We start from the raw sequence: 27,696 nt of genomic DNA, 5'->3' as shown, positions 1-27,696 counted from the left end.
CTTATTACATTATTGCAGTTTCTCTCCTGAATCTATTCCAAGTTAGTCAGATTTAAGTACAAAGTTTTCTGTTTGAGCTCCCAGGATTCTGATTTCTAACACAGGGCTATGATGAAATCAAAGCTTGTAAAACATGTTTCACATAGAAAATTGTATGATAGAATATTTGTTATGAAAAATCAACTGTAGTCACTTTACCCATAAATGAGCTCACTGGCCTTGTGATAATTAACCTACTACTACATTACTCAGCTAATGGTTTTATGTTAAGTAACCACACTAAAGATATTGTGTAGTCAGAAGGAGCTCTGGTCTATCTTTCTGCTCTTGAGCCTGCTTGAAATAAATAGTGTTTCTAGAAGAGTCAAATCCCACGGCATAAGGAAGGTCCTCTCATACACAATTCTTTTTTATGCCAACATCAAAACAATAGCAACAACATACGAACACATATCAGTCAAACACATAGACAATCAGAACACATATCAATCTGAGTGGTAAGATTATAAGACATTTTTATTTCCTTGGAATTTTCTGTATTTTCCAATATAACAATATTTCACTTACTTCATTCTGGTTATTTTTTTTAAATGAGAGAATGTATCTCAGTTTCCCTTTTATCATCATGACTAATCATTGTCTGGTAAATGCTAACAATTTCAAGGGGCCAAGGGCAAACTACTTAAAAAAAAAAAAAAAAAGAGTTTCATTCCCAAAATAATCAAGTGTGGGTTCTTTTTCAATCAGCAGTTTAAGGATTTGGTATGGGGTTCCCCCCCACAACATCAGGGGGAATTATTTTTAGCTTTGACTGCAACACCTTGTATTATTAAGCTCAAGTCTTTCCATGGCTAACTCTTCAGACATCCAGTGGTGAGTATTTTAAAAGTTAAAGCTGGAAGAGGCAGATATTACTTGGCACAAACACCTCATGTTAGAGGAGAAGATCCAAGGATTTGAGTGATGTGCCCAAGGTCACTTGACAGACATAAGAGCCTGCGTCTCCCCTTAATTGGGATTTTTTTTTTCCATTTCAAAATATTGTTTCTGCACTTATATGGGTAGTGGGGTGAGGTGAAGGAGAGGCGTTACTATAGGGCTCCCTTCCTATGGAATAAAGTTTATCTTAGAACCCATTCATTACCCAACAGCGTACCAGGGATTCTCCAGATTTGTCAAGATAAGCTGTTTTTTTGTCTCTACCTCATAGCCCTCCCCCCAGTACAACAAACAAAAACAAGACAAAACTCTGAGATTACACTCATGGGAAGAGAGGACATGCTGGTATTTCTAATCCAGTCCAGTCCAAGAAGGAAGATCTTTTTCTTTCTTATTATCAAAAATCTCTGGGTGCTCAGCCTTTTATACATTCTTTCTTTTTTTTTTTAGTAAAAATCATTCAGGCCCTGCTTACCTCCAAGAAAAACATCTAAATAAGAAACAATTTGCTATTAAAACACACACACACATTGGCTATCCCAAAAATAAAAGATGAAAGGATTTACCCCCCATGGAAAAGTTGCTGCCAACAAATCTTCCTCTTTCCATATAGGAACAATGCCTCCCATTTTTTTCTTTTATCTGGAATGTCACAAAAATAGTCAAAGCCATCAAAGGCCATTATCCTTGTGACTACTCCAATCTTCAACCCCCTCCCATTGGGGACTTCCAGATGAAGAGGCTAAAGAATTCGAAAATGTAACCACCAACATTATTAGTGTTAAGACAATGCTATAGAATAGCTCCCATTTATGCAGACAAGATCTTTAAAGGCATTAAGTGTTTAATGTTGTCATAAATTTTAATACAATATTTTAAACACAAGCGAGTTAATGGCCCTCAAAAGTAAATTTACATAGCTGGATAAGAAATTCCCGACTTCATTAGAATTCAGAGGGTTTACGAAACTGGCACGGGCCTTAGCTATAAAAATTGATCAAACCAATGCATATTCATCAAGTCACTGCTCTAAATAGATGGACGGCATTCGTCTTGGTCCTATTACCAAAAAGAGTGAGAACTTAAGCAAATCAGATTCTCTGGTGTCAAACTAGAAAATGAGGGGCTTGCAGTAAGTGATTACTAAGGCTTCTTCTAGCTCCGACTAAACATGGTTCTGTAATTCTACACGGTTTGCAAAGCACCAGATACCGAGGAGCCTGCTGGAGTGGTACAATGCTCCTCCACTCAGATGCACTGAAAAAAAAAAAAAAGAAGGTCCCTATTAAAACATAAACATGTCACCTTGGAAAAGGTGGCATTAAGACATAATCAGCCATCACCTTATAAGGACTTAGCTCCAGAAACCTAGCAGATTTCCCAGGATGAGCAGGTACAGGGAAGAAAAGAATTTAAGCAGGCATTATAAATCAAGTGCCTACAGGAGCCAGACAAAGAGCATAAGTACATGGAGAAGGCAGGGTGGGAAGAGTGAAAAACTGGAGAGCTCATGTACCATCTTAAAACGACAGTTGTTTCTCAACTCCACATAATCGTTGCTTTGTGGCATTGTAGGCTCTGTTGCTGTATCTTCAGGTTTTTCAAGAGACAGTCAAAATTCTGTAAAAACCCTGGATTTCTAAATATTGGCTCAAAATATTTTAAAACACTGCAAATTGAATATGACTCCGTGACAGGTAAGCATGCAGGGCACCAAATTTGAAGCCTCTGGTCTGGGATACCATACTGCCAAAGAATACAATGGGGGGTAGGGGTGGCATGACAAAAGGGAGGAGGGGCACAATGAAATAGGATGGAAGCAGCCAAAATGATACCTAACTTTGGTTCTGTTGAGGGAATTCAGAAGAACAAGCAAGCTTGGAGGTATGAAGAGGTTAGGACAGAGTTTCTAACTTTTCTGGGGTCATGAGCTCCACATGAGATTCTAATAAGTGCTTTAGAGGCTTTCCCTGGAAAAAAGAAACATATGCCATAAGCAGAATAATGGTCCCCTCCAAGATGCCCATGTCTTAATCCCTGGAACCTATAAATATGTCACCTTACATGGTAAAAGAGACTTTACAGGTGTGATTAAATTAAGGACCTTAACATGGGAAGATTATCCTGGATTACTTTGGTGGGCCTAATCTAATCCCGTGACTTTTTAAAATCAGATCTTTCCTGGCTGTGGTCAGAGGGAGATGTGACTATGGAAGAATGGTCAGACAGATGCAACGTTGCTGGCTTTGAAGATGGAGGAACAGGACATGAGCCAAGGCAGCCTCTGGAAGTTAGAAAAAGCAAGAAGTGGATACTTCCCTAAAGCATTCAGAAAGAAATACAGTCCTGCTGACACCTGTATTTTTAGCCCCGTGATACCCATGTTGAACTTGTATCGTATAGAACTGTAAAATATAAATGTGTTGTTTCAAGCCACAAGCTTGTGCTAATTTGTTACGGTAGCAATAGAAAACCAATGCAGTATATGTCAATTTTTTCTTTAAATTTTACTTATTTTGTTGTCGTTGTTGAGAATATACACAGCAAAACATACACCAATTCAACGGACCATTTAGTGACATTGATTACATTCTTTGCGATGTGCAACCATTCTTACCCTCCTTTTCTGAGTTGTTCCTCCCCCATTAACATAAACTCACTGCCCTGTAAGGTTTCTATCTCATCTTTTAAGTTGTTGTTGTCAATTTGATCCCATATAGATAGTTCTTAAAAGAGCACAATGCTCAAGGAAGACCTTTTTACTAGTTAAGCTACTGTTCAATTTTAAGAAGACTTAAGGGGATACTTTTGGGTCAAGGTTCATAGATTATCTCAGAGCTATAGCTTCAGGGATTCATTCACTTTCCATGGCTCCAGAAAGTTTAGGCTTCATGAGAATTTGAAATTCTGCTCTGCATTTTCCCCCTATTCATCAAGATTCTTCTGTGGGATCTTTGATCAAATTGTTCAGTAATGGTAGCTGGGCACCATCCAGTTCTTCTGGTCTCATGACAAAGAAGGCAGTTGTTCAGAGGCGATTAGCCACACATTCTATATCCTTCTCCTATTTTTTTATTCCTAACTCTCTTTCATCTTCTGTTACACCAGGTGAATAGGGACCAATCATTGTGCCTTGGACAATATATATTAATTTGTTACACTAGCAGTAGAAAACCAACACAGTGGTAGTATACTTCTACTGCTACTATAACATATTAGCATGAATTTGTGGCTTGAAACAATACATTTATTATCTTAGTTCTATAAGATAGAAGTCCAACATGGATATCATGAACAGTATTTATATATATGTATCTATCTATATACACGGTACATGTGTATATATATGTATATATTATACCAAAACCAAACCCGGGGCCATCGAGTTGATTCCAACTCATAGCGACCCTATAGGACAGAGTAGAGCTGCTGCATAGGTTTAAAATCAGAAAGGTATGTGTCAGGGTCATATCCTTTCACCATACTTTTTCAATCTGTATGCTGAGCAAATAATCTGAGAGACTGCACTATATGAAGAAGACACAGCATCAGGATTGGAAGAAGACTCATTTATAACCTGTGATATGCAGATGACACAACTTTGCTTGCTGAAAGTGAAGATGACTTGAAGCACTTACTGATGAAGATCAAAGACTACAGCCTTCAGTATGGATTATTCCTCAACATAAAACAAAAATCCTCACAACTGGACCAATAAGCTAAATGGAAAAAATACTGGTGTTGTGAAGGGTTTCATTTTGCTTGGATCCTCCATCAATGGCCATGGAAGCAGCAGTCAAAAAATCAAACAAAGTATTGCAGTGGGCAAATCTGCTGCAAAAGACCTCTTTATAGTGTTAAAAAAGCAAAGATGTCACTTTGAAGGCTTAGGTGCACCTGACCCAATCCATGGTATTTTTAATCGCCACATATGCATCCAAAAACTCGACAATGAATAAGGAAGACAAAAGAAGAATTGATGCCTTTGAATTACGATGTTGGTGAAGAATAATGAATATTTCATGGACTACTAGAAGAGTGAACAAATCTGTCTTGGAAAAAGTACATCTAGAATGTTCCTTAGAAGCGAGGATGATGAGACTTCATCAAAATTACTTTGGACAGATTATCAGGAGGAAGCAGACCCTAGAGAATGACATCATGCTTGGTAAAGTAGAGGGCCAGCGAAAAAGAGAAAGACCCTCAATGAGATAGACTGACATAGTGGCTGCAACAATGGGCTCAAACATAGCAATGAATGTGAGAATGGCACAGGGCTGGGCAGTATTTCATTCTGTTGTACATAGGTCATTGTGAATTGGAACCAACTCAATGACACTTAACAACAAAGCAACATATATACACACAAACTTTTTCAAGAACATTCATAGACTTCCCTGCAGCTTAGGCACAAGTAAGGGCTTCCTGTCCTAGAAAGAGCCCGACACAAGATCCTCTGAGAGGTATAGGTACCAAACTATTTCTTCTTGGCTTGTATGGGAAGATCAATACCCACCCCACAGGATGACCTCACTCAGCTCCAAAATCTCACTTCTACAAGGATGTAATCAGTCTCTGAGGACTTTCTATTCCTTCAAGTCTGACCCAAATAAAGAGTGACCCCTTGACAACTCCTTGCTGCAGAAAGATCTTTCTTCCCTTTCTCACAGTGTTCATTATGTTAGCAACATTCTCACCCTCTCCCCAGGAAGGGGGCACTTTACACCTGCTGAGGTCTGACTTTGAGTCAGACCTAGGTCTGGCGTGTCCTGTTACAGTATCATGTCTCTATCTAGATCGTACTGGGCACGATATCCCTGAACCTGGCTACATGCTGGCTCAAATCGGAAGAGGAATGTTATTAGGAATGTGAGCTACCTAATTCAAAGTTGTTTTTAGCTTCAGATCACATTTCACCAGCTCATAAAATTTCACAATCTCTCTATGTTTTGGGTGGATTTTTTTTTTTAAGTTCCATTAGAATGTTTCTAGGTGATGCCACCATGGTTCTGGTAAATAACTATAGTTTAAAGGCTACCATCCCAATATAAATGCTAAACCTAACAGTATTACATATAACTGCCCTAACATAACCCCTGATGAGTGACTTAACATCAGATTCTTTGATTGATGACATGGTGCACAGAACATTCTGGAATGCTGCCAGCTGGAAAGCTAGATACTGTGAAAGCAGGGCATGGAGGTTAAAGAGAAAGGGGAGAAAAGGACTAGAAGGTATTTGGGATTCTATGGAAGTTTGCTAAGGAGTAGAGGAAGAGAGGCCAGATCCGCTTGTGTGAGAAGCAGCAGCTAATCTATTGAGGACTGGAAGAAAATATCAGCTTAATGAGGAAAGGCTGCCCCGTGACCCTGTATTTGGTTTCTTTCTTAACACAGAGTGCATAGGAGGTCTAAGAGGCTCCTAAAACGTTATTCAAACTTTTGTGGTATGTGCATTTTTTTTTTTTTTTTCTGATGAAAATTGTCATAGGTCTCCGAGAACCTGAATAAAGCTGTCAAAAAAAACCATTGTGGTCAAATCAATTCTGATTCATAGCGACCCTATAAGACAGAGTAGAACTGCCCTATAGAGTTCCAAGGAGCGGCTGGTGGATTGCAACTGCTGACTATTTGGTTAGCAGCTGACCTCTTAACCACTGTGCTACCAGGGCTCCGAAAAAACCTGTAACCCCCCAAAACTGAAGAACTGCTGCTCTGTTTCTTCATCTGAACTATTCTTATTTAATACTGTTAAAAAAAAAAAAAAATACTGTTAGCTCTTAATTATTCCTATGGGAAAGATTTCCACCATAGAATCCTGTTCCATCTCTGACTTTCCCTCTGGCGATAGTGAAGTTAAAAGTTACCTTTGCCACCACAGATGGGACATAAAGTGGTTTTAACTTTAGCAAACATCAGCATCTTTGAGAAAATAAATTACTAATACTCTGTTTTTCCATCAGCCCCTGTCCAATTCCCACCCCAAAAGACCACCTACGTTCCACCCACATATATGAATGACTTAGTCTTGTTTTTTGTCTTGTTTCTTGCTATTTTGAAATATACATGTGAATATAAAACAAGAAAATTAACACTCGCTGCCTTGAAGTCAGTTCTGAAGCACAGAGACCCTATAGGGCAGAGTAGAACTGCCTGACCCATAGGGTTTCCAGGCTGTAATCTTTATGGAGGCAGGCTGCCACATCTTTCTCCCATGGAGCAGCTGGTGGACTTGAACTACCAACCTTTCAGTGAGCAGCCAAACACTATAACCACTGTGCCACCAGGGCTCCTTGCATGTGAACGTAGTTGGCCTTATTCTTGCTGGGGTAGCAGAGTCCTGGTGGTGCAGTGGTTAAGAGCTTAGCTGCTAACCAAAAGGACAGCAGTTGGAATCCACCAGCCACTCCTTGGAAACTCAATGGGGCAGTTCTACTCTGTCCTATAGGGTCACTATGAGTCAGAATCGATTTGATGGCAAGGGGTTTGGTTTACTATTTTTTTTACTCTTGCTGGGAGAGGCAGTCACCAGGCTAGTGGCAGAACACAGGGTCACCACCTAAATTGATTCTAAACCAAACCAAACCCATTGCCATAGAGCCTATTCCAACTCGTAGCAACACAGGACAGAGTGGAACTACCCCATAGGTTTCCAAGGCTGTAGTCTTTACATAAGCAGACTGCCACATCTTTCTTCCAGAGAGTGGCTGGTGGATTCTAATGGCTGACCTTTTGGTTAGCGGCCAACACTTAACCATCGCACCCCACCAGTGTTCTTTCAAATTGATTCTAGCAAACCTAAAACAACTTTATTACAAGGAAGCCTCAAGTAGGAGGAAGAATGTCCTGATCAGCAGAGAAATGACATGGTTGAGTCCAGCAGGTGTTACCTGAGGTCAAGTAAGAATAAGCAGATCAGAGATGGCAACTTGTGAAGAAGCCTATAAAAATGTCCATGAATCCAGCAAGAGAGTGGGCCACTTTGCCTTTAGTGTCCCCTCAACCCCTTTGAAGCTCTTGATTCTAAATTTAGTATTCTAGGCATTTTAAAGTACAATTGCCCAGCACATCCAATCATCCTTGTAGTTGTTGATTTACTTAAAATGTGCTGCCTTAGAAAAAATTTGTAAAGGTCATACTAAGAAGTATACCATTCCCTTTCCACTGAGAGGGCTGTGAATACTCCCGTACACAAGATCCTACAAAGACAGCTGACATAACTAGGGGTTGAATTCTTTCTTCTGTTTATTTCCAGAAGAGACTTTCCATAGACAGCTGCAATGCCAGTCTCCCATCAGAATGCAATGCCAACCTTTCCTCAGGCAGCTTTCCATCCATGCATTTGGCCCGGCTCCTGGGCTGACTCCAGGAGGTCTAGTAGACCAGAGAGCCTGCCCAGGGGCTATATCAGAGCTTAATGGCACCACTTGGGTCAGAACAGAAGCTGCATCTGCCATGCCATAAGTCAGACATTTGTAGGTTCAAATTCTGGCCCAGCCTTTTTCTACCTGTGAAACATCAGGCAAGTGCCTTAATGTCTCTTGGCCAGACTCAGGCCGCCCCCCCATAACATGGGGCTGTGAGTGCCAGCTTTATGAGGAAGTTCCAAAGGCTAAATTAGATAAAGGGCAAATCTTCTCTAACAAGAAGATGCCTGCACTGTCATCTCTAATTATCATTATCATGGAGGAAAGCCTCGTCACCTCTCATGTGGAGTGAAAGAAGGCAGAAAGAATAAAGTCTGCCTGTCTCCCTCCCCTCTGAGCCTTACCACTGAATATCGGCAAACTGCAGACCAAGTTGATATTTTATATTCCTCTTTAACTCAGACTCAATGATTCTCCTTCCAGGCCCCTTCAAGTAGATTCTCCGACTGTCAGTAACACCAAGGAAAGTCAGAAGAAAGCCTGAACCCTTGCGTAGAGGTGGCAGGTACATGCATTAGCATTTTTGTGAAATGAAGCCCAGGCACAGCGCTACTTCCAACAAAATGGCCCACCTTGGTTGAAGTTGCACTGTTTCTTGGCACCTGAAGGTGTTGTTTTGTGGATTCTCATGAGCTGGCGTTCCTGCTCTCCCCTGACACTCCAACTGGCCAGGCGCCAGGTGCTCTGTCTCCTGTAAGAAGCAACAACAGGAGTAGACGAGCTGTCAGCAGTGATGAGTTCCATGGGATTCTTTGGCTCCATGTGGGGATGGGGGCTGCAGGGCAGGGCAGCAGTGCTATACAGCACACTCTGCTGACTGTCATGGGAGAAGGGAGCCAGTTCAGTGACCTGGAACTTAAAACACCTCCTTCTATTAGTCAGTTGGTACAAGATTAAAAAACAAATGGTAGTGAAGAAAAAAAATTATTTTAACTAATTTCCAAAAGAAATGATATAACCATACAATGAAAAATTTGAAGCTATTAATAATGTTGCTGTAGAAGAGTATTTAATTAAAAGATACGCACGAAAATGAAAATTTATAGAACAATTTCATAGCATAAGCCCAGTTTTGCAAAAATGAACATACACACACTTGCGTGGGCACACACAGATTTGGATGATAGGAACCAAAATCTTAACAGTGACTAACTCTGAGATGGCATATTGTTTGGTTTTTTCTTTTGGGGGCTCATCTATATTTTCTTAATTTTCTGCAATGAACATACATTATTTCTCTAATTAGAAAGAAATATGTGAATTTGAAATCTGAAGAACCAGTCATCTTTTGAACTCTGTCTTAGTTAACTAGTGCTGCTATAACAGAAATACCACAAGTGGATGGCTTTAACAAACAGAAATTTATTCTCTCACAGTCTAGGAGACTAGAAGTCTGAATTCAGGGCACCAGCTCCAGGAGAAGGCTGTCTCTCTCTGTCAGCTCTGGAGGAAGGTCCTTGTTATCAGTCTTCCCCTGGTCTAGGAGCTTCTCATCACAAGGACTCCTGGCTCTTGTTTCTTGGTGGTATGAGGTCCCTCTCCTTCTCTTTTTTATATCTCAAAAGAGACTGACTCAAGATAAGCCTAATAATCCTATAGATTGAGTCCTGCCTCATTAACATTATAGAGGTAGGGTTTACAACACAGAGCATAATCACATTGGATAACAAAATGGCGAACTACCATACACAACTAGGAATCATGGCCTAGTCAAGTTGACACACATTTTGGGGGGTCACAGTCCAATCCATAACAAACTCCAAATCCCAAACATGCATAATCTCTCTCTTTCCCCCATTCCCTCTCCCTGCCTTCCTTTTCCCACCTATCTGTCATACGCACACATACATTACTGCCATCGGCTATGCTGCATCAAAGAAACCACTACATAGGTCATCCCATGATGTAATCTACTCATTAATTTATAAAAACTCCAGATGCAAAACTCTCTAGAGAATATCACAAAAACACTCAAGCTAAAACTAACGTGGATTCAATACAAGGACCAAAACCAAAACCCAGTGCCGTCGAGTCGATTCCGACTCATAGCGACCCTAAGGACAGAGTGGAACTGTCCCATAGAGTTTCCAAGGAGCGCCTAGCGGATCCAAGCTGCCAACCCTTTGGTTAGCAGCCGTAGCACTAAACCACTTTGCCACCAGGGTTTCCAATAAAAGGACACACAGACCAAAAATGAATGATTTATATACAGCTAGCAGTTGAATTACTGGTCTTAGAGCCATTTCAAACCTCTGACAACTTTTTCTTAGGATAAAATAGACCCTTTTTACCAAACAACAAAAATTTTACCTGAAAAATGAGATTCTAAAACCAAAATTGGTTATTTCTATCAGAAATTCAGTCAATCTAGATGGGTTGGCAATTCGAATCCGCCGGGTGCTCCTTGGAAACTCTACGGGGCGTTCTACTCTGTCCTATAGGGTCGCTATGAGTCGGAATTGACTCGACGGCACTGGATGGGTTCTGGGTTAGATGACTAGTGTCATACAGTGAACATACTCAAGTGACGCAGGCGATCCGTGTGGTATTTTGTGGTGTCAGTGGAGACCCAGCCCCTCTACTAGGGGTGTGGGCTGAAGTGAGTAAAAGTAACAATGTGCCAGGTGTCTCAGATATCAATTTCCGAAAACACTAGAATAAACTGGTGGGACTGTTTGCCAGTAGTCATTCCAAGCTCCTAAAACAAAATTATATGAATGCCTTCCTGTCATAGATTGAATTGAGTACCCCAAAAATGTGTGTTGAAATCCTAACCCTTGTAACCTGTAAATGTGGTCCTGGTTGAAAATAGAGATTTTCTTAATAAATACAGAAATATTGTTATGTTACTGAGGTCATACCAGTGTAGGGTCGATCTTAAATCTAATCACTTCTGAGTAATAAGAAGAACAGAATAGACACAGACACACAGGGTAAGATGCCATATGAAAACAGACACACACAGTAGATTCATCTACAAACTCCAAGGATTAGAGGTTACAAGATGCTGATATAGACAAAGAGGGGTCACCCTCAAGACTCATGCCCTGAATTCAGGCTTCTAGTCTCCTGAACTGTGAAAATTTCTGTCCTTTAAAGCCACCCACTTGTATATTTTGTTATGACAGCACTAGGTAATTAAGACACTCCCTGATTAAAAAGTAAAAGAGAAAATAGGAAGAGAAGCAGAGCTGAGGGAAAAGACTAAATTAGGCCTACTAAGATCCTTTCTTTGATTCCATTTTTCTTCCCCAGGCTCCAGGAGACAATTCACATGAAAGCTTTTCACTAATATGCAATAGTCACATATACTTAGCAGGTACTTACGAAAAATTCTGTAGATACCCAACTACTGGTCAAATTTCCACAAACAATCATTTCCAAATGAGACAGCTGTGCTCTGCTACTTTTAGGCATGTGAGCTTGGGCAAGTTACATAAATTATCTGGGCCTCAGTTTCCTTGTCTGTAAAATGGGAAGTCATTAGTATTTCTTTTGGTGACTGTCAACTCTAGGCACACAGGGAATGGTAACTATTAATAATGATAATATTCCTTTTATTAAATATTCTGTTAAAGTTTGCTGCTATGAAACTAGTGTTAAGAAAATCCTTGGAGACTCAATTCAAAGAAACTCAGCAAAAGAATACCTATTTTTTTGTGGTGGAATGCTTATTCCAAGTTTCTATACTAATTATGATATTATTTTAAACATCATACTGAGAAGCCTCAATACTTCTAGGCCTTAAGAAATGGTCTTTCTAATCTCTAAAACATTTAATATAGAAATTTCTGATTGATTAAAACTTTACCATTTAGGAAAGAGGACTTTGGGTTTTTTTTCAAAGGCGAATTTTTTTTTTTTTAATTTTTATTGTGCTTTAAGTAAAAGTTCACAAATCAAGTCAGCCTCTCATACAAAAACTTATGTATGCCTTGCTATACACTCCTAGTTGCTCTCCCCCTAACGATACAGCACACTTTCCACTCTCTATTTTCGTGTCCATTCGGTCAGCTTCTGACCCCCTCTGCCCTCTCATCTCCTCTCTAGACAGGAGCTCTCCACATAGTCTCATGAGTCTACTTGATCCAAAAAGCTCACTTTTCATCACTATCATTTTCTATCCCATAGTCCAGTCCAATCCCTGTCTGAAGAGTTGGCTTTGGGAATGGTTCCTGTCTTGGGTTAACAGAAGGTCTGGGGACCAGGACCTCTGGGGTCCTTCTAGGCTCAGGCAGACCATTAAGTCTGGTCTTTTTAAGAGAATTTGAGGTCTGCATCCCACTGCTCTCCTGCTCCCTCAGGGGTTCTGCGTTTCCCTATCAGGGCAGTCTTCAGTTGTAGCTGGGCACCATCTAGTTTTTCTGATCTCAGTCTGATGTAGTCTCTAGTTTAGGTAGCCCTTTCTGTCTCTTGGGCTCATAATTACCTTGTGTCTTTGGTGTTCTTCATCTCCTTTGCTCCAGGTGGGTTGAGATCAGTTGAGGCATCTTAGATGGCCACTTGCTAGCGTTTAAGACCCCAGACGCCACTCTCCAAAGTGGGATGCAGAATGTTTTCTTAATAGATTTTATTATGCCAATTGATTTAGATGTGCCCTGAAACCATGGTCCCACCAACCCCTTCCCCTGCTATGCTGGCCTCCGAAGCATTCAGTTTATTCAGGAAACTTCTTTGCTTTTGGTTTAGTCCAGTTGTGCTGACCTCTCCTGTACTGTGTGTTGTCTTTTCCTTCACCTAAAATAGTTCTTATCTACCATCTAATTAGTGAAAACCCCTCTCCCTCATTCCTCTCCGCTCTCATAACCAAACCAAAACCAAACTCAGTGCTGCTGAGTCGACTCCAACTCACAGTGACCTTATAGGACAGAGTAGAGCTGCCCCACAGAGTTTCCAAGGAGTGCCTGGTGGATTCAAACTGCCGACCCTTTGGTTAGCAGCTGTAGCACTTAATCACTACGCCACACTCCCATAACCAACAAAGAATATTTTCTTCTCTATTTAAACTATTTTTCGAGTTCTTATGATAATGGTCTCATACAATATTTGTCCTTTTGCAACTGATTAATTTCGCTCAGTAAAATGCCTTGCAGATTCCTCCATGTTATGAAATGTTTCACAGATTCATCATTGTTCTTTATTGATGCATAGTATTCCATTGAGGGAATATGCCATAATTTATTTATCCATTCATCCATTGATGGGCACCTTGGTTGCTTCCATCTTTTTGCTATTGTAAACAGTGCTGCAATGAACATGGGTGTGCGTATATCTGTTCGTGTAAAGGCTCTTATTTCTCAACGATATATTCCAAGGAGTGGGATTGCTGGATCCTACGGTAGTTCTATTTCTAGCTTCTTAAGGAAGCGCCAAATTGATTTCCAAAGTGGTTGTACCATTTGACATTCCCACCAGCAGTGTATAAGTGTTCCAGTCTCTCCACAACCTCTCCAATATTAATTATTTTGTGTATTTTGGATTAATGCCAGCCTTGTTGGATGGAATCTCACTGTATTTTTGATTTTCATTTCTGTAAGGGCTAATGATTGTGAGCATTTCCTCATGTATCTGTTAGCTACTTCAATGTCTTCTTTAGTGAAGTGCCTGTTTATTTCATTCACCCATTTTTTAATTGGGTTATTTGTCTTTTTGCAGTTGAGTTTTTGCAGTATCATGTAGATTTTAGAGATCAGATGCTGCTCAGAAATGTCATAGCTAAAAACATTTTCCCAGTCTGTAGGTAATCTTTTTACTGTTTTGGTGAAGTCTTTGGATGAACATAGGTGTTTGATTTTTAGGAGCTCCCAGTCCTTTAGTTTCTCTTCTGCATTGTTAATAATGTTTCATATACAGTTTATGCCATGTATTAGGGCTCCTAGTATGTCCTTATTTTTTCTTCCATGATCTTTATCATTTTAGATTTTATATTTAGGTCTCTGATCTATTTTGAGTTAGTTTTTGCACATGGTGTGAGGTATGGGTCTTGTTTCATTTTTTTGCAGATGGATATCCAGTTTTGCCAGCACCATTTGTTAAAAAGACTGTCTTTTCCCCATTTAACTGACTTTGGGCTTTTTTCAAATATCAGCTGCTCATATGTGGATGGATTTATGCTGGATTCTCAATTCTGTTCCATTGGTCTATGTATCTATTGTTGTACGAGTACCAGGATGTTTTGACTGCTGTGGTGATATAATAGGTTCTAAAATCAGGTAGCGTAAGGCCTCCTACTTTGTTCTTCTTTTTCAGTAATGCTTTACTTATCTGGGGCCTTTTTCCCTTCCATATGAAGTTGGTGATTTGTTTCTCCATCACATTAAAAAATGTCATTGGAATTTGGATGGGAATTGCATTGTATCTATTAATGGCTTTTGGTAGAACAGACATTTTTACAATGTTAAGTCTTCCTATCCATGAGCAAGGTATGCTTTTCCACTTAGGTAGGTCTCTTTTGGTTCTTGCAGCAGTGTCTTGTAGTTTTCTTTGTGTAGGTCTTTTATGTCTCTGATAAGATTTATTCCTAAGTATCTTATCTTCTTGGGGGCTACTGTAAATGGTATTGATTTGGTGATTTCCTCTTCAATGTTCTTTTTGTTGGTGTAGAGGAATCCAACTGATTTTTGTGTGTTCATCTTGTATCCTGATATGTTGCTGAACTATTAGTTTCAGTAGTTTTCTTCAGGATTCCTTAGGGTTTTCTGTGTATAAGATCATGTCATCTGCAGATAGAGATACTTTTTCTACTTCCTTGCCAACCTGGATGCCCTTTATTTTTTTTATCTAGCCTAATTGCTCTGGCTAGGACCTACAACACAATGTTGAATAAGAGCGGTGATAAAGGGCATCCTTGTCTGGTTCCCGACCTCAAAGGCAATGCTTTCAAACTCTCTCCATTTAGGATGATGTTGGCTGTCAGCTTTGTATAAATGCCCTTTATTATGTTGAGGAATTTTCCTTCTATTTCTATTTTGCTGAGAGTTTTTATCATGAATGGGTGCTGAACTTTGTCAAATGCCTTTTCTGCATCAATTGATAAGATCATGTGCTTTTTGTCTTTTGTTTTACTTATATGATGGATTACATTAATTGTTTTTCTAATGTTGAACCATCCCTGCATAAAAAAAAAATCATAGCTGGTATGAATCCGACTTGGTCATGGTGAATTATCTTTTTGATATGTTGTTGAATTCTATCAGCTAGAATTTTGTTGAGGATTTTTGCATCCAAGTTCATGAGAGACATAGGTCTGTAATTTTCTTTTTTGTTGTGTCTTTACCTGGTTTTGGTATCAGGGATATGCTGGCTTCATAGAATGAGTTTGGGACTATTCTGTCCTTTTCTATGCTCTGAAATACCTCAAAGGCATATTTTAAACAATTCTTTGAACCCTAGAGTTTGACAAAGACCAGCTGAAAAAGGGAAGAGAAGGGACAAAGGACAAATAAGCTATACATTGCCTGACTCCCCTGAACTAACAATTTACCTTGGGCATGAGTAAGAGAGGCTATGTAGAAAGTGCTCCCTTAAATTACACAGCTCAGGGGTCTCGGAGCATTCCAAGAGCAGAACTTCTCTCTGAAATGAGTAGATAAGGAGTTCTGGGGACAGTTGACAATCAAGTCTCTGATTTGTACGGAGAAAAAAGTAGCACCGTCAGCTGTGCTTCTTTGCAGACTAAGAATTTCAAAGTTCAACATGGTATACAGGTGGGGATGAATAAATAGGTAAGGAGCTTGGTACAAATCACGCTGGATATTGATGAGCAGCGCAGGCTCTGATGTGAAATATATGCATGACCGTGATAATATATGCTGCCTTTGGCAATGTCAAAAAGTTAGATCCAACACTCTGATTGCCAACCCCCCCTCAGAAATTCAAGTCCAGCCTCTCTCAGAAAACACTGAATGTGTTCTTCCTTTCCAAACTCTTTTTGAGCTTGAAAATCTTTTGTTCATAACAAATGGTATAAATACTTTTTTTTTTTTTTAGTTTAATCTCTTTCACTGTACTGTCTCTTCCTGGAAACCCCCCACCATGTGGGTCAACAGGCCCAGCTAAGCCCACCTGGGAATAGATGACAGCCTTCAGATGAGTCTAGCTCTCAGGCCTCAAGTCTTCCAGCTGAGGCATCAGGGAGCAGAGACAAGATCTCCCTACGGTGCCTAAGTGAATTCCTGGCCTACAGAAACCATGAGAGACACTAAATGATTATTGTTATTGTAGGTCTCTAAGTTTTGGGGTTATTTGTTATGCAGCAATAGGTAACTAAAACATCACCACCTTTCTTCTATTCTAAGATATTATCAAGTATAAATGCCACCATCAACTTGATTAAATAACAACTTTAAAAAAACAACAATGACAAACAATACCCCATTGAGTACCCATCAATTTTAAGGTACACGCAAATTTCAGAAATGTGAAAGTACAAAAAGAGGGGTGTGTCAGCAATAAGGAACTAAGGCACATGCCCAGCAGAGCTCAACACTGTGAATGACACAAAAGAAGTCTTCTCAAGGGGACACACTCAGAAAAAGCAAGCTCAAGAGTTTAATCTGGAAGACTCATAGTGAATAGAGAGGTAAAACCCAATACTTAGTGTCTTAGTCATCTAGTGCTCCTATAACAGAAATACCACAAGTGGATAGGTTTAACAAAGAGCTTATTTTCTTAGAATAAAGTAGGCTAAAAGTCCAAATTCAGAGCATTGGCTCCAGGAGAAGGTTTTATCTCTCTGTCTGCTCTGGAGGAAGGTCCTTGTCCTCAATCTTTCCCTGGTTGAGGAGCTTCTCAGGCACAGGGACCCTGGGCCCAAAGGACACACTCTGCTCCCGGTGCTGCTTTCTTGGTGGTATGAGGTCCCCAGCTCTCTGCTTGCTTCCCTTTCCTTTTACCTCTTAAGATAAAAGGTGGCACAGGCCACACCCCAGGGAAACTCCCTTTACATTGGATCTGGGAGATGACCTGAGTAAGGGTGGTGTTACAATCCCACCCTAATCCTCTTAACATAAAATTACAATCACAAAAAGGAGGACAACCACACAATACTGGGAATCATGGCCTAACCAAGTTGATACACACATTTTTGGGGGGACATAATTCAATCCACGACAGTTAACCCCAGTTTAAAAAAATTATCTTATGCTTTCCCTTAAGGAGGAAAGAAGAAGGAAAAGGGATACCATTCATATGGTATTAATAGAACAGTAGCTTTCAAAGGTATTGTATTACTAACGGAAACCTTGCTGGTGTAGCGGTTAAGTGCTATGGCTGCTAACCAAACTGTTGGCAGTTTGAATCCACCAGTTACTCCTTGCAAACTCTATGGGGTGGTTCTACTCTGTCCCATAGGGTCACTATGAGTGGGAATTAACTCCATGGCAACGGGTATTACTAACTGCCATTTATTCATAAGTATATAAATGAAATATTGATATATATATATATATATATATCAAATGAGAACAGTAAGACTCAATCATATTTATCTGCCTTCATAACAGAGATTTACCAGACACATGAGAAAACATGACTCACCCTCTCAGTGTGCTAGATCTGTTCCAGTTGGACTCTACCAGCTGGCCAGTGTCAAGGTTAACCAGAGATGCCAAGGAAAGTCCTTATAGTTGATAATGTACTTATGGGTGAAGAGAGTTAACCTTTTCTCCCTGTGCTTACTTCTGTATACCTGGCCCATAGTAGATGCTCAATAGTTGATGAATGACTGATCAAATAACACAAAGAAGTGGTGGATAGAAAAAAGGAGATGTGTAGAAGGGAACTTCTGGGTAGGAGCTAACTAGGTAAGAAATCCCTGCACAATTCCAAATTACGCCACTAATATTAAACGTTATTCTTTGTTTTTAAATCCTATCCCCAAAGTACGACTGATGAAGAAGTATTCTCCATATTTAGGATAGAAGAGCACTGAGACAAAACAGGTAAGAGAGTTGCTTGAATGAAGGGGACTGCTCATAAATTCTATCCCAATATATAACTAATCATGAGACACTTTCCGAGTTTGATAAAGACCAGCTAGACTACATCAGGTTACAGGTTTAAAAAAACCTCTCAGTAAATAATTATACCTTGAATGATTATCACAGACAATTAACATTTTACTCCCTGAAGCTCTAAAATCTGGTCTTGGTCTTGTAGTCTTCTGGTCTTGTGATCTCCCAGATCACATTGTTTTTGTGTTGTTGTTGTGTGCCCTCTAGTAATTCCAATTCATAGCGACCCTATAGGACAGAGTAGAACTGCCCTATAGGGTTTCCAAGAGGTGGTTGGTGGATTTGAGCTGCCAACCTTTTGGGAGCAGCCTGAGCTCTTAATCACTTTGCCATCAGCCCTCCAGATCACATTGTACAAGGCACTTAACCACTCTTGAGATTAAATTCAAAGACAAAAGGAATTTAACAACTCAAGAATGTTTGTTACCCTGGGCAGAATGGGAAAACTAAAATAATTTCTTTTCTTTTCTTTTAAATGTGATTGTGAGATGGTAAGTTCCAAGCTGACAAAAATGAGTTCCTCCACCCTTGCTACCTACTGTGTCCCAAGTCCTGCCTTAGGTGGAGTTATTTGTTCGTTCTTTGTTATATGCAAGAGTAATAAAATTGACTGTGTTTCTGAGATATAAAGAATAATAAGATATTGTCATTTAGGTCATTTCTGAACCACGGACAGAGGCTAGAATAGTGTACATTGTGACGAGAGAAGCTATGTGTGAGCCTGAAAGACTCAAAACTTCGACTTAGTTAAGCCAAAATTAGCTGTCCCTAAGAAGGGATGGTGAAATGCTATAATGGTATTCCATCTTGTTGGGATTTTAGTGAGTTCGGCTGACTCCTGTGGAAGCTGGAAGGAACAAAGAATCGAGTTTTGATCTAATGGTATGGTCATTGTCTCACACCCTTCCAAATTCGCCATTTGTACAAACCCTTAGCTCAGAAAAAAGAATTTTCTATCCTAATCCAAGTCCTTTCCCATCTCTTCCAGTTTGCCAACCAGAAAATTACTCTTGAGTCTCAAAGACAAATGCATCCTCGAAAACTTCCTCCTGAGATGCAATCAAAGCCATAAGTCTCTTCATCTTTTTACACTGGAGGGTTTCCCTGGACCCGTTATAGTCTGAAGTTGATAAACTTTATTTCCCGCAATGGCTGGCTTAAATTAAACGGTCTTAGAAAGAACTGGGGAAACCCTGATAGCGTAGCGGTTAAGCCACGGCTGCTGACCAAAAGGTCGGCACTTCGAATCCACAGGCACTCCTTAGAAACCCTATGGGGGAGTTCTACTCTATCCTATCGGGTCACTACGAGTTGGAATCAACTAGAGGGCAGTTGGGTTAGGTTAAGAAAGAATTGGAGCCCTGGTAGTGCAGTGATTAAGAGCTATGGTGAGCTACAGCTGCTAACCAAAAGGTCAGAATTTCGAATCCACCAGCCACTGCTTGGAAACCCTACGGAGCCGTTCTACCCTGTCCTATAGGGTCACTATGAGGCAGAATCAACTCGAACACAATAGGTTTGGTTTTGTCTTATAAGGAATTACTCCATTGCTGATAACAATGCCTTGCATTTATGGTAGCATCTTTCTCCCAAGAGCTCTAATTGCTATGTGATTAATACATGTGACGTCTCCCTAGTTTGGAAAAAGAGCAGGCAAATTCTGCTCTTAGGTTCAACTGGGGGAAAGTGTTATAAATCTTCTCTACTCAGTAACACCCTAGAGTTCCTCTTACCTTAAACCTACCCAAGCCCATGAAATTGGCTTAAAGACACTCTGAATAATTGGGGAATTTGAAAGACTTTTTTCTCCCTGATTAAAAGAATTGTTGGATTTTTACAGTCATTTCATAACTAGGGGAAAAGGAGGTCTTGGAAGAGTTGATTTAAATTTTCTTTCAAAAGTTTGTGTTTATTACTTAAAATATTATGGCCCTTTAAGAAATAGGGGACTTAGAGAAAAGCTTCTTCAGAATTACTTTTAAAATACCTTCTGGATACCTGAGTTACTGTTTCAGCAAAGAAGTAAAATAAAGCATGGAGGAAGGCAGGCGTGAGTTCAAAATCTACAGGTATCCTCGTAGTAGCTATGTGATCTTGGGTAAATAATCCATCTCTTCTGATCCTATTTTCTTATTTGTAAAATGGAGATAATATCCAGTTTTCTGCTTTGCTGAAAGAATTTCTAGTAGAAAGTAGACATTTAAATCATGTTGTCTACCTTATCCACTTTCCAAATCACATTCTGAGTGAGTGATCTGTAAAAGGCACTAAACTAGGCACTTTTTACCAACATTTCTTCATTTATAGGTCTGTCTGAGTCTCCTAGTTTTCCCCAGTGAGAAAAATCAAGTGAAGAAAAGACAGATGACTTACCTAGGCCAGAGATATAAAAGATGCCTTCCTGATGACCTTGAATAACCTGACTGAGATTTATGTATTTTAAGACTATTCCCATGACAGAAGATACTGGGTAGTTCTGTTCATCCGTTAAAAAGGAAATGCTTAAATAAAGTGCACACAGTTTATAATTAAATAGGCCCAAATAGCTTTGGAATTGTGCAATTCTTGATCAAATTGGGGGAACTGCAGAATTTCGAATTGTTTGCATAAGGAGAGGTTTATTACTTTATATTTAATTGAAAAATGCATTGAATCACAAGAGTGAGTTAGAGAACCCAGATCCTAACTCCAACCTCCTGATCCAGAAACAAGATCAGCCACCTCAGATACCTGACAACTGGCCACCCAAAATCTAAGAACCCCTCTCCAGAAATTCTTACATTTCTGCCCTTGCTCTGCTCAGATGTTAGGCCTGTCTATGCTGCCAACTCTCCCGCTCACTCCACTTGCAACAAATCGCTGCATCTGTACAAGACCCCAAAAAGGATGAAGCAAGAAGGGAAACAGAAGGTAGACAGTGTCTGGTCCTGATTCCTCTGCTTTACTCCCTGTATTAGTTTCCTAGGGCCACGTAACAAAGGACCACAAGCTTGGTGGCCTAAAGCAAGACGGATTTATTCCCTCATTGTCTGGAAGTCAAAAGTCCAAAAATAAGGTATAGGCAGGGCCTTGCTCCCTCTGAAAGCTCTAGAGGAGAAATCTTCCTTGTCTCTTTCGGGCTCTGGGGACTCCAAAGCTTCCTTGACTTGTGGCCACATCATTCCAATCTCTGCCTATGTCTTCACATAGTCTTTTTTCCCTGTGGCTTGTCCCTCTGTGTGTCATTGGGTTTAGGGCTAACCCAGATAATGCAAAATGACCTCATCTCTAGATCCTTAGCTTAATTGTATCCATGAAGACTCTTTTATTCCAAATAAGGCAACATTCACAGGTTTGGGGGATTAGGACATGAACATACCTTTAGGGGGACCACTACTCAAACTACTGCACTCCCTAATAATGCTGGTATCTCAAACTGCCACATCTGACCCCTGAAATGTGCTAAAACTGACCTTTGAGTCACTCTGGTCCCTCAAGGCTTTGAGGCCTCTTGGACTTGACCATTGCACCTGTAGGGTTCAGTAACTTGCCATCACTCCAGCTTTATGGGGCTTCCTGGATTTCTGACTTCTTTCATTCATCATCCAAAATTTGGGTTTTATCAGGTGCCAGATTCTATACTACTCCTGGCACCTTCCCTCAAGGAGCTCACAGTCTAATAGTGGTGATGGAGGTGGGGTGACATAAATAGGCAATTATAGTATAGTACGTTGTTTTATTTTTGATGTTCAATGCTATAGGCGTTCCAAGGAGCCCTGGTGGTGCAGTGGTTACGTGTTTGGCTGCTAACCAAAAGGTCAGCAGCTTGAATCCACCAGCTGTTCCTTGGAAGTTCTACTCTGTCCTACAGGGTCGCTATGAGTTGTAATCAACTGAACAGCAATGAGTTTAGCTTTTGGGGTTTAAGATCAACACTACAATAGAATAAGTGTCCAATGCTTTGAGAACATATAGGAATGACACCAAGCCCAGTTTTTTGAAGAAGTACCACTGAAATGACCCAAAGCACGAAGAAGCATCAACTGGAAGAAACAGAGAGATGGAGAGACAGAATGTAGCCAGGCAAAAATGTGCAAGTGACAAATAGATATATGCACACCCATGTTCATTGCAGGACTGTTCACAATAGCAAAATATGGAAACAACCTAGGTGCCCATCAATGGACGAATAGATAAACAAATTATGGTATATTCACACAATGGAACACTAAGCAACGATAAAGAGCAACGATGAATCTGCGAAACATCTCATAACATGGATGACTCTGGAAGGCACTATGCTGAGTGAAATTAGTCAGTCACAAAAAGACAAATATTGTATGAGACCACCATTTTAGAAACTCAAGAAAAGGTTTAAACACAGAAGAAAACATTCTTTGACGGTTATGAAGGTGGAGAGGGAGGGAGACGGGTACTCACTAAGTAGATAGTAGATAAGAATTATTTTAGGTGAAGAGAAGGACAATATACAATACAGCAGGAGTCAGCACAACCAGACTAAACCAAAAGTTTCCTGAATACAACCAAACACTTTGAGGGACAAAATAGCGGGGACGGGGGCCTGGGGACCATGGTTTCAGGGGACATCTAGGTCAACTGGCATAACAAAGTTTATTAAGAAAATGTTCTGCATTCTGTTTTGGTGAGTGGCATCTGGGGTCTTAAAAGCTAGCAAGTGGTCATCTAAGATATATTAATTGGCCCCAAGACACCCGGAGCAAAGGAGAATGAAGAACACCAAAGACACAAGGAAAATATTAGCTCAAAAGACAGAAAGGACCACATAAGCCAGAGACTCTATCAGCCTGAGACCAGAACTAGATGGTGCTTGGCTACCACCAATGACCACCCTGACAGGGAACACAACAGAGAGTCCTTGATGGAGCAGGAGAAAAGTGGGTACAGAACTCAAATTCTAATAAAAAGACCAGATTTAATGGTCTGGTGGAGACTGCAGGGACCCTGAAAGACATGGCCCCCAGACTCTCCATTAGCCCAGAACTGAAACCACTCCCAAAGCCAACTCTTCAGACAAAGATTAGGCTGGACTACATGGCAAAACGATACTGGTGAGAGAGTGCTTCCTAGCTCAAGACTGTATGGCAAAATGATACTGGTGAGAGAGTGCTTCCTAGCTCAAGTAGATACATGAGGCTAAGTGGGCAGCTCCTGTCCAGAGGCTAAATAAGAAGTCAAAAAGGGACAGAAGCTGGTTGAATGGACACGGGAAATTTGGTGTGGAAAGGAGGAGTGTGGTGTCACATTATAGGGAGAGCAACTAGGGTCATGTAACAATGTGTGTATGAATTTCTGTATGAGAAACTAACACGAACTGTAAGTTTTCACTTAAAGTACAATAAAAAAAAAGAAAAAATGTGTAAGTAAGAACATGGGATGTTCAAGAAACTCAAAGTGGCTGACTATGTTTGGGGTTAGGGTCAAATGTGGGTGTGGGCAGCCATGAGGCAGGTGAGGCTTAGAGGCCAGAGCATATGAACCCTGCAAGTCTTAAAGAGTTGGACTTTATTCTGAAGACAACAGCAAGTCACTGCATATTCTAAGTAGGGGAGATAAGTTCAGATTTGCAGTGTAGGAAGATTATCTGGGGCCTCTGAGGAAAATGAATCAGAAGTTGGGAGAGTGGGTGGACAATTAGAGTATCCCAAGCCAGAGATGATCATAACTTGGATTACAGAGGTGTGAGTCAGAATGGAGAAAAACTGATTACATTAAAAGATATTAAAGACGTGGGAGTAATAGGTCTGGTGATTGACAGGATATGGTTGAATTAGAAAGAAGTCAAGGGTGATGCCAAATTTCTGGATTGAAAAAATGGGATAAAGAATAGTGCTGCTTCCTGTAGTGAAGACAATGAGAAGTAGGAAGAGTTGGGTACGTGGTAGCCATGGGGGGTCCAAGTAGACAATGATAAATAGATGGGCTGGAATCCCAGAGACAGATCAGGACTGGGAAAGGATATTTAGGAATGCACATTTGGGTGACTGAAACCACGGGGTCAGGGGTGGGGTGGGGAATGAGATCATTTAGAGGGTGCAGAGAGAGAAGAGAAAACCTAGGACAGAACCCTGAGGAACACCAATATTTATGAGACTAATGATATATTGCTAATTAAAAATCAAGCTGATATATGGTATACATATCGAGTACACATAGTGTCAAGTATATATTTAGTAAAGATGCATGTTGTTATTAGTTGCCATTTCTGACTCATCATAACCCCATGTTGCGGGGGGGAACAGAATACGTATACATGCACGTAAATACGTAAATTATGTTATTTAGATAAAATATATAAACATGTATTTCATAACACCCTGGTGGCGTAGTGGTTAAGTGTTAACGGCTGCTAATCAAATGGTTGGCAGTTCAAATCCACCAGGACTTCCTCGGAAACTCTGTGGGGCAGTTCTACTCTGTCCTATAAGGTCACTATCAGTCGGATTCTACTCGACGGCAATGGGCTTGGGTCTTTGGTTTATGTTTTTATGTGAGATTTATTAATTATTAAACTACTCTATTGTTTGAATTGTTTAATGAGTATGTATTGCTTTTATAATTTAAAATTAGAATATTTAATTTTAAAAATATTTAAGAGACAGGTAGATAGAAAGGAAACTGCAAAGGAGACTGAGAAGGAGAGATGGGAAAAAAATGCAGAAAGTGGTATCATAGAAGCTTCTAGAAGGAAGTTTATTGCCTGACCGTTCTTTTTTTCTGGTTTTAATGGAATGCTGAAGTGTTTTGACTCCATGTGGAAAATCAGGGTAAAGTGATAAAGAAAACATTAAATATTAGTAAAAGTGTACTCAACAGTATGGCTTCTGTCTTAAATGTTATAAATAATGTTCTTTAAAAAATTTCTTACCATCTACTATGTTGTATTTTTTAAAAAGATACACAGTTTTCATATATAAGGTATCAAAATTCAGGGTTAAATGGGACAACTGGAGCAGTGACTCAGTACCTATAAATATGGTGACAGAAGCTTAAGACTTTCTACTAGAACTCGGTCATGTCCACGGCACGGAGACATGAAGGGAAGGCAAAACAGAGCCTCTGTCAAGTCTGTGCCCCATTCTCAGCCACAGCGCCTCTCTAACCTATTACAAAGGCTAGTGACTTATTTCAACTATGGCTGCTAACCAAAAGATTGGAGTTCAAATCCACCAGGAGCTTCTTGGAAACCTTATGGGGCAGTTCTACTCTGTCCTATAGGGTCTCTATGAGTCGATTCGATGGCAACGGGTTTGGTTTTTTTGGTTTACACTTACAAGAATCAAAAATGCTAATTTTTACGATATCAGTATGAGTTAAATATTCATGTAGTTTTAAAAGCAGCTCTCTCAGAGTTGAGTTTTAAGCTGCCTCCAACACCTCTTACTTGCTATGGACCATGAGCATCCCAGGAACGAACCTGTTTATTCCTCTTTCCCCTGGAAGGCAAGCAGCCTGTTGATATGGAATCGCTACCATGTTATTTTCTGAATTATTAAACTGTTACTTTTTTGCTTTCAAAAATCTCTCAGTGTTTCATTTCACAAGCTCCCTTGTTTCTTCAGTTTAGTAATAGTCAAATCATCCGTGTATTCCCAAAGCAGTCATGAGAAAAATAAAAAATTGCCATCACAAAAATTAACCCAGTTACTCAAACTTCTCCACTAATGTCAAGCACAAGAAGTAGGATTGCTGAGCTCAGAGAAAGCTCCACAGTACAAGACCAGGTGGGGAAAGAGGGGCTTCCAAATTTGGTTATTCAAGTCTGTGGTGGTTACTTAGGCATTGATTCAAATATTTACTGAACTCTTTCTACAGTGCCAGGGACAGTTCAAGCTGGGGGAATACAGTAGCAAGCAAAGCAGATTACTCAGGAAAAAACAAAAACATTTTTTAAAGTTTTACATTTTAGCTGAGTCAGTACAGATTTGTTTCCATTTCCTACCTTCTGCAATATTAATAAACACTGGTGGTGTAGTGATTAAGAGAAAAGGCTGCTAACCAAAATACTGGCAATTCAAATTCACCAGGCACTCCTTGGAAACCCTATGGGGCATTACTACTCTGTCCTATAGGGTCGCTCTGAGTCGGAATCGACTCGATGGCAAAGGGCTTTTTTTTTGGGGAGGGGGGATATGATATTAATAGGAGCCCAGGTGGTACAGTGGTTAAGAGCTCAGCTAACAACCAAAAGGTCAGCAGTTTGAATCTACCAGCTGCTCCTTGGAAACCCTATGGGAAAGTTCTACTCTGTCCTACAGGGTCGCTATGAGTCTGAATCAACTCGACGGCAATGGGTTTGGCTTTTTTATGTTTTTCGTTTATGATATTAATAAGGAGCCCTAGTAATGCAATGATTAAGCATTTGGCTGCTAATAAAAAAGTTGGTAGTTCAAACCCACCCAGTGGATCCGTGGATGAAAAGACCTGGCAATCTACTCCCATAGAGATTACAGCCTAGGAAACCCTATGGGGCAGTTCTACTCTGTCCTATAATGCTGTTACAAGTTGGAATCGACTCGACAACACACAACATCAACAAGAAAGGTCTGGCAATCTACTTCTGAAAAATCACCTATTGAAAGCCCTGTGGAACACAGTTCTACTCTGACCCACATGGGGTCTCTATGAGTCAAAATTGACTTCACAGTAACTGATCTGTTTTTTCAATGATATTAATAGGTTATCAAATCAATAAGCCTAAACGGGCCATAAGACACAAAATACCCTCTTAGGGGTTCGTTGTACTCTGACTGCCTCTCAGCTTACACTCTTTGGTCCCTGAAAGCAGTTGCCTCCTTTCAGGGATGCCTGCTCCACTCCCTCTATGTCCCAGGGATCCTGGGTTATCCGTTGCCATTGAGTTGATTCCAACTCATAGAACCATAGTTACCCTATAGGACAGAGCAGAACTGCCCTATAGGGTTTCCAAGGAGCACCTGGTGAATTCAACCTGCTGACCTTTTTGGTTAGCATCCCTTTCTCTTAACCACTGTGCCACCAGAGCTCCAGCCTATCTCAAATCCCATCTCCTCCAATGAATTGAGGCTATGTCAACATCCTTTCTCTCTCTGTGCTCTCATTCTCTGTGGCGTTGAATCCTGTCCAGCTTATTTTGCAGTATATGCAGAATGTATGAACTTGACCTATGTCTCCCAAGCTGAAATATAAGCACCCCAAAGGGGGAGATGTGAGAGTGCCTGTGTCCCGCATTCCTTTTGCTCTCTCAACCTGCTTCAGCACCTTACCAAATATTTGTTCATTCAGTCATTCAGTCCTATGTGCCCACTGAGCACCGGTGG

General features: G+C 40.3%; 1 protein-coding gene across 5 annotated transcripts in view; it reads right to left on the bottom strand.

The window, feature by feature from the left end:
- The window catches only part of FAM13C (family with sequence similarity 13 member C), a 161,016-nt gene that overhangs the window by 85,014 nt on the left and 48,306 nt on the right, over positions 1 to 27,696 (bottom strand). For all 5 annotated transcript variants that reach the window (XM_049855576.1, XM_049855574.1, XM_049855575.1 and 2 more), the window contains one exon: positions 8,939 to 9,057. In XM_049855576.1, the coding sequence (XP_049711533.1) occupies positions 8,939 to 9,057 (119 nt within the window). The remainder of the gene's footprint in view (positions 1 to 8,938; positions 9,058 to 27,696) is intronic.

The sequence above is a fragment of the Elephas maximus genome, chromosome 16 (genome assembly GCF_024166365.1).
Source record: "Elephas maximus indicus isolate mEleMax1 chromosome 16, mEleMax1 primary haplotype, whole genome shotgun sequence".
NCBI classification, from domain to species: domain Eukaryota; kingdom Metazoa; phylum Chordata; class Mammalia; order Proboscidea; family Elephantidae; genus Elephas; species Elephas maximus.
The sequence above is the reverse complement of the archived record's forward strand: the minus strand, read 5'-3'. Positions and strand labels throughout refer to the sequence as shown.